The sequence below is a fragment of the Onychostoma macrolepis genome, chromosome 01, assembly GCF_012432095.1.
Source record: "Onychostoma macrolepis isolate SWU-2019 chromosome 01, ASM1243209v1, whole genome shotgun sequence".
Classification (NCBI taxonomy): Eukaryota; Metazoa; Chordata; class Actinopteri; order Cypriniformes; family Cyprinidae; genus Onychostoma; species Onychostoma macrolepis.
In genome coordinates, this window is record NC_081155.1 from 7,546,964 (window position 1) to 7,561,901 (window position 14,938).

Below are 14,938 nucleotides of genomic sequence, written 5' to 3' on the forward strand. Positions count from 1 at the left end.
CTGGTGAAAGTGAAAGTAAAGCGGAATAGCGGAAACTAACGTCAACTAACGGCACACATTCATAATAAAAGTCCTTCCACTATAAAGATACATGGGGAATTTAGAACACACACACACACACACACACACACACTATTTCACCTGCTAAAAATGGTTTTAAGTCGCTTATTTCTATTTTTTGCTTCAGTGTGTTAGTAGGAAATATCAGTTTACATTGCCAAACATTAATTTTGCCAATAATTGTAATAATCCAGTGAGATTTTTTTGCTGCACACAAAGATCTAATCTCATCATCATCATCCAGTCTGTCTGGAATGACATGAAGAAACAGAACAAACTGAGACTAAATCTAGAAGAACTGTGGCAACGTCTCCAAGATGCTTCAAGAAACCTACCTGCAAAGCTACAGTACTGTTAAAAGTTTTAGGTACTTGTGTAAAAATGCTGTAAAATGAGGATGCGGTCAAAAATAATGCCATAAATATATTTTCTTTATCAATGAACTTCTATTAACTAAATTAAATCAACATTTGTTGTGACCATCCTTTGCGTTTAAAGCAGCTTTTGCCCTCGATGCACTTGCACATAGCTTTTCAGGGAGATTTGCAGGTAGGTTTCTTGAAGCATCTTGGAGACGTTGTCAAAATTCTTCGGTTTAGTCTGTCTCAGTATGTTCTGTTTCTTCAAGTCATTCCAGACAGACTGGATAATGATGATATTAGTGCTGCCAATCAATTCAAATAAATCAACTATTTAATAACAACTTTTTTGTTTCTCTAAAATTAAATGCGATTAATCCCACCTAACATTAAAGTTTTTAAATATAATTTTCATATTGGAATAATTTTACATTCAAATGACAAATTAATCTAGAAACAACATAAAGAAAGCATATTTTTAATATTTGTTTAGTGACATCTTTTTTATGGCTGAAGGTGAGTATCACTCATACAAATATACTGATGTCTCTAGTATTTTCCCCCTAATATTTAACCATTGACTATAACCATTCAACATTCAACATCAAATTCAACATTATCAATTTTAACATTTATTAGACTTTAAATATAACTTTTAATTGAATTGAAATTAAAATAATCTTCACATGAACCCATTATAATAAATGCCATATTTACCTGTGCCCTTCAGCAAGTAGGAAATATGTAGAAATTTAATAAATTTATCAACACTAAATTCTAAATTAAATATAGATGAATCCTTAAAGCTACAAGTTAAGAATTTCCTCTTTTGCTTTTATTCTTTGATTTACAGACATCACAGAAGCTGGACTATTAGGTTGTTTGGCTGCTATTACTTTAAGAGCTGCTGCTGCTGAATGTGAAAACTGGAAGAAATTAATATAATTCACACACACACACACACATACACATGAAACCTACCCCTTACAGGAAACTTTCTGCATTTTTAGATAAAAAAAAAAAAAATTATTCTGTGTGATTTATTAGCTTGTTTACCTGTGGGGACCTCAATTTAGGTCCCTACTGTGACACGAGTCCCCATGAGTCTGTTTGTATTCAGGTTTAAGTCCCCACCTGAATAGAAAAACAGGCACACACACACACACACACACACACACACATGGAACTATGTAAATGTGATGTTTATTCATCTTTCTTCTGACAGTCTTACTAAAAAGATGAACAGAAGATCTGCTATGAAGGACTCTACGGTGAGTGATCACAATTATTATTATTTATTTATTTATTTTTTTGCATGTAGAGATGTGCATGCCCAAATCCAGTGGTGTAATGTAACAAAGTAATAATACTTAGTTACAGTACTTAAAGGAACACTCCACTTTTTTTGGAAATAGGCTCATTCTCCAACTCCCTCAGAGTTAATAAGTTGAGTTTTACCGTTTTTGAATCCATTCAGCCGATCTCCGGGTCTGGCGATAGCACTTTTAGCATAGCTTAGCATAGATCATTGAATCCGATTAGACCAGTAGCATCGCGTTCAAAAATGACCAAAGAGTTTCGATATTTGTCCTATTTAAAACTTGACTCTTCTGTAGTTATATCGTGTACTAAGACCGGCGGAAAATGAAAAGTTGCGATTTTCTAGGCTGATATGATTAGGAACTATACTCTCATTCCGGCGTAATAATCAAGGAACTTTGCTGCCGTACCATGGCGCAGCAGGCGCAGTGATACGCGGCGCCTGAAAGTAGTCCCCAGCTGGGTAACTAGTTATAATATAGCTGGGGACTACTTTCAGGCGCTGCGTAATATCACTGCGCCTGCTGTGGCCATGGTAATGAGAGTATAGTTCCTAGCCAAATCGGCCTAGAAAATCGCAACTTTTCATTTTCCGCCAGTCTTACTACACGATATAACTACAGAAGAGTCAAGTTTTAAATAGGACAAATATCGAAACTCTTTGGTCATTTTTGAACGCGATGCTACTGGTCTAATCGGATTCAATGATCTATGCTAAGCTATGCTAAAAGTGCTATCGCTAGATCCAGAGATCAGCTGAATGGATTCCAAAACGGTAAAACTCAACTTATTAACTTGAATGAGCCTATTTCCAAAAAAAGTGGAGTGTTCCTTTAAGCATTTTTGGGAGTATCTATACTTTACTTGAGTTTTTATATTTCAGCCAACTTTTATTTTTCCTCCACTACATTTCCTAATTAAAATGTATACTTTTACTCCGATACATTTCTTTGAAGCATATTCGTTACTTACTACAAAATAGTCAGAAGTCAGAAGAACACGGACTGCAGGAAAGCATGTTTGACGAATCAGTGGTCTGGTGCTTGCAAGTTAGACTCCTAAAAACACCTTTGCTCATGTATAAATAAGTGCGCGCACAACCGCGGATGATTCATTTTCAACTTAAGTCGAGTGTGTGATATACAGTATATCTTCTGCAATAATATGGTAACTGTAAGTGTTGTTGCAATGATGTGCGATCTGACATTATCAAGTAGGCTATATCACCAAATCATTCACAGAGTTCACACATGTTGATTTATTAAAATTCCAGGCATTCTAAATTGTAGACGGCAAAAATGTTTCTGTATGCTTTTTATATTTATATAATTTAATTTAGTATTTTTTTTTCTGCAGATATCAGCATGATAACACATTTAATAATCATTTTATACAAGATCAGTAAAGCAATAAGTGACTTACATTTTAGACATAATATTGCTTGTTTTTGCTCAATTTTGCCAACGAAAATACAAACAAAGATCACAGCATTGTTTTGCGTCTCTGAGCAATGAACGGTGTGTAGCATATTTGTTCTAAGTGAGATGAACATAATTAATCATAACGGGTTGTTATCAATTATATATCCATCTTCAGGAATTAACTGCATTAATAGTACAATAAAATGATTAGTTCGTCCGCAGTACGGACCGTCTATTGACTCTAAGGAAAATTATTTCTCTGGCCACGACAAATAATTTCCTTACTGAAACATTGCTCCCCGAGCATGTAACAAGACCGGACGTTAAAGTGACCTCGTTCTGAGAGCAGCAGACACAGACAACCAAGTGTGAATACATATGGATGTTTATTAAACTACACTACAGGGGAACATGCAACATCGAACTAGACACAGACATACACACATTAAACATAGATGCCAACGCAAGGAAGGCATGGCGAGAGAGAGAGAGAGAGAGAGAGAGAGAGACAGAGAGGGAGCACTCGCGCGCAAGAGAGACTGTCATGGCAAGATTTAGACATCAGCTAACTACAACCTGTTAAGAACCATCAGATAATCACATCACCTTAATTAAAAGGGGTCAAAGCCTAGAAGCGCATCTAAGTAGTTAACAAGCGGTTACTTGCATGGGTTTTGTGGGTGCTGAGTAAAGCATCCTGGTGCATGTATAATGCGTAGATTCCTGGTGGATTCCTTTAGGAGTGAAAGCTTCGTCATTCCAGCCATGGGTTGATTAGTCCGAAGTGAATCGACAAAGTTACTGAACTTAAAACTGCCAGAAGATCGGACTCCCCCCGGAAGGGGAGTCGTGAGGTTTCCAAGGTGATAAGTGTGTCTCCAGGGCACCGACAGTAAAGAGAAGAAGCTTTTGGTGTGGGAGAAGTTTTATCTGTTTTCCCTGTAACACCCTTGGCCATTAGCACCCATATAACGGTAGAATGTGGGGCCAGGCTGTGAATTATATGCAAATGTCAAAAGGCTAAAAGGGTCTCTTAAGACATAAAGTCCCAACAACCATCAAGGATCATAAGCAGATGTTACAGGTGTTTACTTATTGAATGAATCAGCTATTTGAACGAATCGGTTGATAAAAATGATTCAGTGATTCACTCATTAAAACAGTCAAATCCATTGTTTCTAAATAAATCAGCTGTTTGAATGAATCAGTTGAATCTCAATGACTCACTCATTAGCAGTCACATGCTGCCACCTACTGGTGGTTTTAATTTCACATTTCGACATTTTTTTTCATGTCAAATATCAGTATTCAACATTTTATGTAAAAAAACAAACAAACAAACAAAAAAAAAAATGGCCTATTTATGCATCTGTAACTGCAGTTTAAATGCATCCATGTCCCTTCTGAGATACATCAAACTGTGTAAATACATCTAAATGCTATTTGAGATGCATATTCCAGAAGTGTTTTCTTATGTTGGAATGAAAGACACTAAGTATCGGATGAAGTGCTTCTTATTCTTACCCAAAAATACAAAAAAATAGTTAAAACTGAACACAATCTTGCTACTCAAGCTGTGTATGAACATTTCATATAAATATTTATTTGCTTCTTTTCCATTTTTCAGTTACTTGTACTTTTACTTTCAATACTTAAGTACGTTTAAGTTTTAAAATATATATATTTTTCATACTTAAGCACAATAAATATCACATACTTTAATGTTCTAAACAGTGACTTCAACTTCTACCAAAGTCATTTTCTGGTAAGACATCTGTACTTTTACATAAGTATGGCTTTCAGGTACTTTATACACCACTGCCCAAATCTACAGAATGTTAAATTAACACTGAAACAGAGTTAATGAGATAATTAAGTAATTAATATTGATTGAGCAGTAGTGATGAACACCTGATCCTTCCGTGATTATGCTTGTTAACAGCAGCTTTTTGTTACTAATGATCACTCATCATTTAAATAATCACTTAATTATCTCATTAACTACCCTCTTGAATGGTTTTGGTCTTGACCCCACCTATGGTCCTGATTGGTTTAGGTTTTGGAGGTCTGGTCTTGACTACACTTCTGGTAAACTTCACTACCAGGCTATCAGATTTCAAACATGAACTGACAATGTTTGTGTTTTTCTGACTTGCAGAACTCTGATCCCAATGAAGATGCAAATCTGTGCAGCACTTTCGACGTAAGTGAGAAGTCAAAGCAGATAATCCATCACAGATGATCACATGACCTCTGAAGTTTGCTGATCTCTGTGTGGACATAAATACAGCTTGATCCTCAGAGCTTTTCTAAACGTGAAAATCCATGTGAGACAGATTTAAATCTGATCATTCAAAGTACTTCAGAAGGTGGATTGAGATGCTTTTCAGAGACAACTGGGCAACTGCAAATTGATATGGTTGTTGAGACTGTGTATGGAAATTGTACTTTGCCCAAAATAGTAAAAATAAATAAAGTTGTGAGCATTTTTATTATTTTATTACTTGCTAGTAGACAGATTACAGAAATTTTTTTCAAAAACTTGCACTTGTTTTCAAAAGTTTGCATTTTCAAACCACCAATACCCTGTTGTCGTGTAAATGAACTGCCAGTGCATACAAAGTTTTGATTTTTTCGTTTTTTTTTTTTTTTTTTAGGTTTTTTTACCCCCACTTTTGCAAACGCCCCCTTAGTGAGCTACTCAATTAATTGTAATCCACAGTTGGGAAGGTGCGACTAATCCATTGTTGAGTGGATTAAAGAATTTCTGTGTTAAACGTGTGTTATCGTTTATTACTACTACTACTACTACTACTACTGTTATTATTATTATTATTATTATAAATTTAAACTTCTGGATTCTGGAATTATTTTTGTGCCATTGTCTTCATGAACAGAATGATGTTTTTCTCCACAGGAGCTGTAACCAAGCCTGATTGCTGCGTCGCCTCCAGAACACCATTCACTGAATTGATCTACAGTTCTAATACATATTATGTTCATATATTGATAATTATATGTGAATTTATTATATATGGGTTATATTTTCTTAAAATACATTTGTTGTTGTTTAAGGATAAATGTAGAAAAATGTAATGCAGTTTAATTGGGTGAGAAAACTAAACTAATAATTCAAGACATATCTGGAATTTGATAAATTCATGTTGTTGTAATTGTAAGGAATTTTCTTTTTTTCTTTCTTTTTTCGGAGGATGATTAAACAACTCCACAATCAGCATCACCAGCTTCATGCATGACTACCTAAGTTGACTTTATTTCTGTCAGACGACTACAGAAGATCATATTGAGAAGGTTTAGAGGTTGATGTTTTATTGACAATATTTTGTTTAACCCATTATGGTGACTATGGTCACCTTTATTTTACCCTTCACTTTTTTAACATTAGTTTTTTTTTTTTTTTCTGACTGTTAAAATGTGTTTTTAAATCACATTTGTTTAGGTGATGACATAATCATCATGTAATAATCTGATTCATTGATCTCATTCAGAATCTTTTCTCATTATATGGGTGATGTGTTATTCATTTTGTTATAATCCCATGAAATCAAAACACAAGCAACTAAAGTCACAACAAAAACAATAGTCAAAAAAGTAGGAATTTAGCTGCATTATTTGTTCACGTCAGAGTGTGTGCTGGGAGCCATGGATGAAGCTTTGTATTGATTGTGCCCGTTGTTGAGATTTATATGCTGATTATTAATGTCTTTGTGTGCCCAAATTAAGGGTGTGTATATATTTCTTTTTTTCCCCAAATTGATCAGTGTTGTTGTTTCATTGGTTGCTGTTGTTGATGTGTCTTGTTGTCTGTGTGTGTGTGTGTGTGTGTGTGTGTGTGTTTGTAAGTGTGTATACTGTAGGAGCAGGTTTTGAGTGTGGCTAAGTTAGCTTAATGTTTGACATTCAGAATAACACCTATTTATCTCTGTGTATTTCCCATTATGAAGTCAAACCAATTGAGGCATATGTACATGCACAAGCATAATTTACATAACACAAAGCTTAAATTAGAATAAAACATAATACAATCTATATACATTAAATAATTTAACACACCAGTTCATGGAATATACATTTTGTTTATTTTGTAAATATTTTCAGTTGTTATTTACAGCTGATGCACATCAATGGTGACCTCTGTTGGTAGTTTGAGGGTTTGTACAAACATATATGAGAGGATCACAAATAAAACTGTGGGGGAAAGTTACAGAAACACTAAAGACAGAATAACAGAAGGTGATAATATCAAGGACTTTGAGACCATAAAATGATACATTGTCCACTGCGAAGCTGCACAATTATGATTTTGTTCAGTATTGCAGGGTAAAATGATCAATTCTGATTCAAAAGCAGTATAATGCTGTATAATGCGAAATCAGTTAGATTGTATCCAACTACGTTTATATTTATTATATCCAATAATGATCCACCAGCTTTTTACATTACTTTAATGCCTCTGTTACATCATGTTTCTGAAACTATGAATAAATAAAACATTTAAGTGAATCAACACTAATGATCCCTGTCAATCATCTGTGGCTCCCCCACAAAGCTCAGGATTGGTTCCATTGTGCCCCGCCTCTTACTGCAGCATCTTCCTATTTATGTGAACAGGCAATTACATGAAGAAAGACTGACTGAAGTTCATCAACAACATTATAAAATTGTGGTACAGGAGTCTTCAGGAGGTCTGGGATGAACGGTCTGTGTGAATGAGAGTGAGAGATCAGTCATGTGATCTGTTATCTGTTAATGTTATCTGACTTCGACGTCTCACTTACTGTGAGTGTGCCGTACAGGTCAGAGGTTGTGGACTTGAGCTCAAGTCTTTGTGTTTCTTCATTGGAATCAGAGATCTACAGAGACAGAAAGTTGACTTACACAAATATATAGCAACAACAACAAAAAGAAAAATGCATATATATATATATATATATATATATATATATATGAATGATTGATTGATTTTCTGAATTATTGATTTTCTGTAAAGGTATATCTGGATGATTTACCTGTGTCATTGTGATGTATTCAGATTTAAAACTTCTCCGTTTCTTTCTGTAATAATGACAGGTATTAACAGCATATAGTCAACTGCATTTGAAAATATCAAAGCTATTTGTGGTTCTCACATTATGAACAGGATGATGATGATAATGATGGTAATGAGGATTAATGATACTCCACATTCCACTGTGATGCCCAAAGCTGCATGCCAACTGGATCTGTGATGCTCTGAAAGAGAGAAACAAATCAGCTAAGATTAACTGTCCAAACTGAAGAAAGTTATACAGGTTTGCTCAACCAAAGTTTCACCTGTGACAGTAACAGCGTCTGATCTCTGAGATCCATGTTGATTGTGAGCCTCACAGTAGAAGCGTCCACTCTGTAGAGCACTGAAACTCTGTCTAGATCCAACAGCTGAGCTTTGATTCTCCTTAAACCAGCTGAAGTTCAGAGCAGGTGGGTTTGAATCACTGCTGCAGATCAGAGTCACTGAACCTCCCTCCACTATTTCACCAGATCCATTTATGGACACTGAGACAGTTTTTGGAGAGTCTAAAAAAACAAAAAATCACCAAATGATTTGCTGACAAGGTCTGTTAAAATTTGTAAAAAAAACAATATATATATATATATATATATATTGTAATATAGATATACACTGCACAAAATTATAAACGCAACACTTTTGTTTTTGCCCCCATTTTTCATGAGCTGAACTCAAAGATCTAAGACTTTTTCTATGTACACAAAAGGCCTATTTCTCTCAAATATTGTTCACAAATCTGTCTAAATCTGTGTTAGTGAGCACTTCTCCTTTGCCGAGATACTCCATCCACCTCACAGGTGTGGCATGTCAAGATGCTGATTAGACAACATGATTATTGCACAGGTGTGCCTTAGGCTGGCCACAATAAAAGGCCACTCTATAATGTGCAGTTTTATCACACAGCACAATGCCACAGATGTCGCAAGTTTTGAGGGAGCATGCAATTGGCATGCTGACTGCAGGAATGTCCACCAGAGCTGTTGCCCGTGAATTGAATGTTCATTTCTCTACCATAAGCCGTCTCCAAAGGCGTTTCAGAGAATTTGGCAGTACATCCAACCGGCCTCACACCCGCAGACCACGTGTAACCACACCAGCCCAGGACCTCCACATCCAGCATCTTCACCTCCTAGATCGTCTGAGACCAGCCACCCGGACAGCTGCTGCAACAATCGGTTTGCATAACCAAAGAATTTCTGCACAAACTGTCATAAACCATCTTAGGGAAGCTCATCTGCATGCTCGTCGTCCTCATCGGGGTCTCGACCTGACTGCAGTTCGTCATCGTAACCGACTTGAGTGGGCAAATGCTCACATTCGATGGCGTCTGACACTTTGGAGAGGTGTTCTATTCACGGATGAATCCCGGTTTTCACTGTACAGGGCAGATGGCAGACAGTGTGTATTGCGTTGTGTGGGTGAGCGGTTTGCTGATGTCAACGTTGTGGATCGAGTGGCCCATGGTGGCGGTGGGGTTATGGTATGGGCAGACTTATGTTATGGACAACGAACACAGGTGCATTTTATTGATGGCATTTTGAACGCACAGAGATACTGTGACGAGATCCTGAGGCCCATTGTTGTGCCATTCATCCACGATCATCACCTCATTTTGCAGCATGATAATGCACGGCCCCATGTTGCAAGGATCTGTACACAATTCCTGGAAGCTGAAAACATCCCAGTTCTTGCATGGCCAGCGTACTCACCGGACATGTCACCCATTGATCATGTTTGGGACGTTCTGGATCGGCGTATACGACAGCGTGTTCCAGTTCCTGCCAATATCCAGCAACTTCGCACAGCCATTGAAGAGGAGTGGACCAACATTCCAAAGGCCACAATCAACAACCTGATCAACTCTATGCGAAGGAGATGTGTTGCACTGCGTGAGACAAATGGTGGTCACACCAGATACTGACTGGTTTTCGGACCCCCCCAATACAGTAAAACTGCACATTTTAGAGTGGCCTTTTATTGTGGCACACCTGTGCAATAATCATGCTGTCTAATCAGCATCTTGATATGTCACACCTGTTAGGTGGATGGAGTATCTCGGCAAAGGAGAAGTGCTTACTAACACAGATTTAGACAGATTTGTGAACAATATTTGAGAGAAATAGGCCTTTTGTGTACATAGAAAAAGTCTTAGATCTTTGAGTTCAGCTCATGAAAACTGGGGGCAAAAACAAAAGTTTTGCGTTAATAATTTTGTTCAGTGTATATTAGGGGTGTAGCAGTACACAAATATGATGGTTCGGTACGTACCTCAGTTTTAACGTCACGGTTTGGTATGATTTTGGTACAGCAGGGGAAAAAACTAAACTTCTTTTTTTTTTTTTTTAAACAGTGGTTTACTGAACAAGTTGCTCTTTCTTTAAATACATTCAGTTATAGTTAAACATTTTTCTTAGTGATAAAAATCTACCTCAACTAATGCTTAACCCTCATATGATGCGATTTCATGTTTTCTTTTCTCTTTGGAGTGTTACAAGCTGTTCATGCATAGATAAGATCCCTAAAGTTGCAAAGACTAAAGTCTCAAACCCAAAGAGATATTCTTTATAAAAGTTAAGACTTGTTCACGCCTTCCTAAAACGACTCATTTAACCAGCCCCCACGTCTACGTCATTGTGTGGGAAGATTTGCATAACAACGCCCAAATGTATACGCAAAGAAAGAGGGTGTGATTTTTATTCTCGCTGTAGTGTTGTTGCTGCTGCCGGCGTCATGTCCTGGAGACGCTGTGTTTTGTTGTGAAAGCGAAAGCACTTTGTTTGGGCTTCCAAAAGAGGACACAATTAGAAATCAGTGGTATTCAGTGTATTTACAACACTGTTCCAGAACAGTGGACTATTTCCTGAACCTGGGAGTAGCCTGCCAGCTGTGCACAAAGGCTGTTTCTATAAAGAAGGGCAATTCCAACTTTGCAAGGACAATCTGGCACTTCTGACTCACAGCCTGTAAGTACATTTTCTTATTTAAAGAATTTGCCACTGACAATTCAAACGCCAGTTTTGAGCAGTGTAGAGTAGCGCTTGTTGTTTGTCGTTTCTCCGATCACAAATGCAGACATAGTAATGTTTACATGGTAATGTCCGCTATGCAACGCGACGCGCTAAAAGACAGTATAAGTCATTATAATCAGTAATTATGTCCCCACTGGATGCAACAAATGCCTTGTTTATAATGGGTTTTATTGTTTTAGTCTCGTCGCGCCAGGACACGGCATCACAATACGGTAAGGGGCGTAACATTTCCGTCACATGCTTGAGGTATTCGGCCAATCACAACGCAATGGATAGCTGGCTAATCAGAGCACACCTCACTTCTCAGAACGATGAGGTTTGTAAAAATCGACACATTTCAGAAAGGCGGACCATAGGGGAGCAACAGTAATGTACAGTATGTGGAAAATAATGTGTTTTTTTAACCTTAAACCACATAAACACATCACATTACACCAAATACACAAATATTTTTAGCAACGTCATATGACCCCTTTAAAACTATAGGGAGTCCTTTTACACATAGGCGGAGGGTGAACCAACTCCAGGGTAAAGGTCCTTGCACACCGAGTCTGAAATTTTCGTATATGTTTTTTCGGGGGTTTTTCGTATTAGTCATCCTTATCAAAATGCTTGCTACAGATGCGAAAATGCAGAACCTGATCCGATTGTTTACAACGGACGAAGTTTTGGATGCAGTGTGTAAATGTGATTGACATGAGGTGAGGTCGTATTTATTTTATCTCAGTGTGCAATGACCTTAAGGCTAAAGCAGCCAAATGTATTAAACATCATAAACCCGTTTAGGCAAGAACCAGACATGGGTGTCATGTAGACTAATAAAATATGTTTAATGGGAGCCATTGGCTCGTCACGGCTCAGACATGGGAACCGGTTATTTTGTTAACTTTATTTGAAACATTATATAATTATCCATTTCTAATGTTTTATTAAATTGTAATCACGTTAAATACAAATTCAGTCCCATTAAACATATTTTATTAGTCTACATGACACCCATGTCTGGTTCTTGCCTAAACGGGTTTATGATGCTTAATACATTTGGCTGCTTTTAGCCTTAAGGTCATTGCACACTGAGTCTGAAATTTTTGCATGTTAAAAAAATAAATACGACCTCATGTTATGTCAATCATGTTTACACACTGCATCCAAAACTTTCGTCTGTCGTAAAAAAAAAAGTTATGATTTGCTGCGTTTTCGCATCCGTAGCAAGCATTTTGATAGGAAAGGATGACGAATATGAAAAAAAACCTAAAAAAAACGCATGCAAACATTTCGGACTCAGTGTGCAAGGACCTTAAGAAATATAGAAAATGTAAACTATAATTGTATGTATTTAAAGAAAGAGCAACTTGTTCAGTAAACCACCGTTTAAAAAAAAAAAAAAAAGTTTAGTTTTTCCCACTGCTGTACCGAAATCATACCAAACCATGACGTTAAAACCAAGGTATGCACTGAACCTTCATATTTGTGTACCGTTACACCCCAAATATATATATATATATATATATATGAAGAGTTCAGATGCAAAAGCCTCTAAATGCCGTCTGAAATTTTCTTCTAAAATGACCATTTTTATCAGGCTACTATATTTATGTTCAGTTATTTTACTTTAACTGCATAGAAAAGGAGCTATACATTGCCATTAGAGTAAAATTACTGAACCTAAACATAGCACCCTGATAAAAATGAAATGAACTGATCTGTATGAACTAAAAAACAAGAATCAGTATATATATTTTTTTATAATAAGACTCACACATAACGTGTAAAGTCACAACATCAGAGTATTTCTTTCCATGTATATTTCTGGACTTGCACTTGTATTCTCCACTGTGATCAGATCTGATCTTTGAGATGCTGTAGATTCTTCCAGATCCTACAAATGTTTCTCCTTTAAACCAGGTGAAGTTCAGAGCAGGTGGGTTTGAATCACTGCTGCAGCTCAGAGTCACTGAATTTCCCTCCACTATTTCACCAGATGGACTGATGGACACTGAGACGTTCTTTGGTGCATCTACAAGAGAAAACAGATTTCATTAAATATCAGAAAGTTGACATACTATGTTTAGAAGATCTAAAGGGTCAATATGTAAGTTTCACCACTAAAGGTCTTAAAAATGTAAAAACATAATTGACCATTATGACACAGTGACTGAGCATGGGAGCTGTCGTCTGCAGCTCTGCAGTCATTTTTGCTTTATAGGGCTATTTTTGGCTACAGAATACACAGCAAATGATTATGAATAGTTGTGGTCCATCACAAATAATAATAATAATTCCTTACATTTATATAGCGCTTTTCAAGGCACTCAGAGCGCTTTACATTGGGAGTCTCCTTATCCACCACCAGTGTGCAGCATCCACCTGGATGATGCGACGGCAGCCATAGTGCGCCAGAACGCCCAACACACACCAGCTTATTGGTGGAGAGGAGACAGAGTGATGAAGCCAATCAGCAGATATGGGGATTGTTAGGAGGCCATGATGGTCAGAGGCCAATGGGCGAATTTTGGCCAGGATGCCGAGGTCACACCTCTACTCTTTTCGAAAGACATCCTGGGATTTTTAATGACCACAGAGAGTCAGGACCTCGGTTTAACGTCTCATCCGAAGGACGGTGCTTTTTACAGTATAGTGTCCCCATCACTATACTGGGGCATTAGGACGTGTAAAGTGAATGAGTGTAAACTAGCCTATATGAATGAAATGAGCGCAAATCAATAGCCGACTTGGGGTAAATGCGCCTATCTCAGAAATTAGAGCATTGGAGTTATATCAATTCGACAAATATATCCTAAAAACGGTCCTAACTTCAAACCTTTTCGAAATCCAACTGTAAAAACGCATTACATTAACCCTTTTCGTGAATGGCATTACATTTAATTATACAAGAAGGGGCAGATCTAGAAAATCAATTTTAGGGTGGCATGGGGTCTACGAGGGGTGGCAACACCAAAGCAAGCCCCCATGCATAGTTTTGGGGATTTATTGTCTGACATGCACAGTTGTGTTCACAAATATTGCCTTACCAATATCATCTATACTGTTATATTAAATAAATAAATAACAACATTTCAATATCCATCATGGCACCAAGTCAATACAATATAAAAAAACTTCAACAGGTTATAAATGTTTCTGAGCTTGTATCATTAAAGAAGACATGCGGTTCTATTAATATTACATAGGCTACTTAGATGGTATAAATCACGTTTTAGTGCAAGTTTAAGAGCAAGTTTAAGAGTAACACGTTTGAATTTACATTAGAAAGAAAAACAATAATAGCAAAGCATTGAAACTGGATCAGTTTTGAAAACAATGTTTCATTTTCTGTTATTACCAGAGGTGGGAATGTCTGTAATCACCCAGAACACACTATCAATAGTCTAGCAACACCCCAACAACTGCATAGCAAGAGCCTAGCAACCCAGAATATCCTAGCAACCATCTACCAACACTTTAGCAAACATCTAGAACATCTAACTGACCAAACTATTTATGTTTCTTAAACAAGACTTTAAGACAAGCCAGCATAAATCTGTCTTTCAAACTTTTCAATCTAGTTATTACAGGTATTCTTAAATGCTTACAATTCAAATACACAGATGACTTTCCTGCCCAGTCAACACTCATGAGATCAATAACACTTAACAAAAAGCTATTATTAGGATTCAG

General features: G+C 36.9%; 2 protein-coding genes across 2 annotated transcripts in view; one reads left to right on the forward strand and one right to left on the reverse strand.

Annotated features, from left to right (window-relative positions):
* The window catches only part of LOC131521508 (B-cell receptor CD22-like), a 29,020-nt gene extending 21,330 nt beyond the window's left edge, over positions 1 to 7,690 (forward strand). The window contains exons 9-11 of the mRNA XM_058746333.1: positions 1,645 to 1,690; positions 5,319 to 5,363; positions 6,078 to 7,690. Of these exons, the coding sequence (XP_058602316.1) occupies positions 1,645 to 1,690; positions 5,319 to 5,363; positions 6,078 to 6,086 (100 nt within the window). The 3' untranslated portion in view covers positions 6,087 to 7,690. The remainder of the gene's footprint in view (positions 1 to 1,644; positions 1,691 to 5,318; positions 5,364 to 6,077) is intronic.
* The window catches only part of LOC131537015 (hemicentin-1-like), a 115,650-nt gene continuing 107,953 nt past the window's right edge, over positions 7,242 to 14,938 (reverse strand). Inside the window, exons 22-27 of the mRNA XM_058770228.1 lie at positions 13,020 to 13,277; positions 8,495 to 8,737; positions 8,311 to 8,413; positions 8,191 to 8,236; positions 7,960 to 8,034; positions 7,242 to 7,882 (exon numbers count right to left, since the gene is read on the reverse strand). Coding sequence (XP_058626211.1) covers positions 7,835 to 7,882; positions 7,960 to 8,034; positions 8,191 to 8,236; positions 8,311 to 8,413; positions 8,495 to 8,737; positions 13,020 to 13,277 — 773 coding nt within the window. The 3' untranslated portion in view covers positions 7,242 to 7,834. The remainder of the gene's footprint in view (positions 7,883 to 7,959; positions 8,035 to 8,190; positions 8,237 to 8,310; positions 8,414 to 8,494; positions 8,738 to 13,019; positions 13,278 to 14,938) is intronic.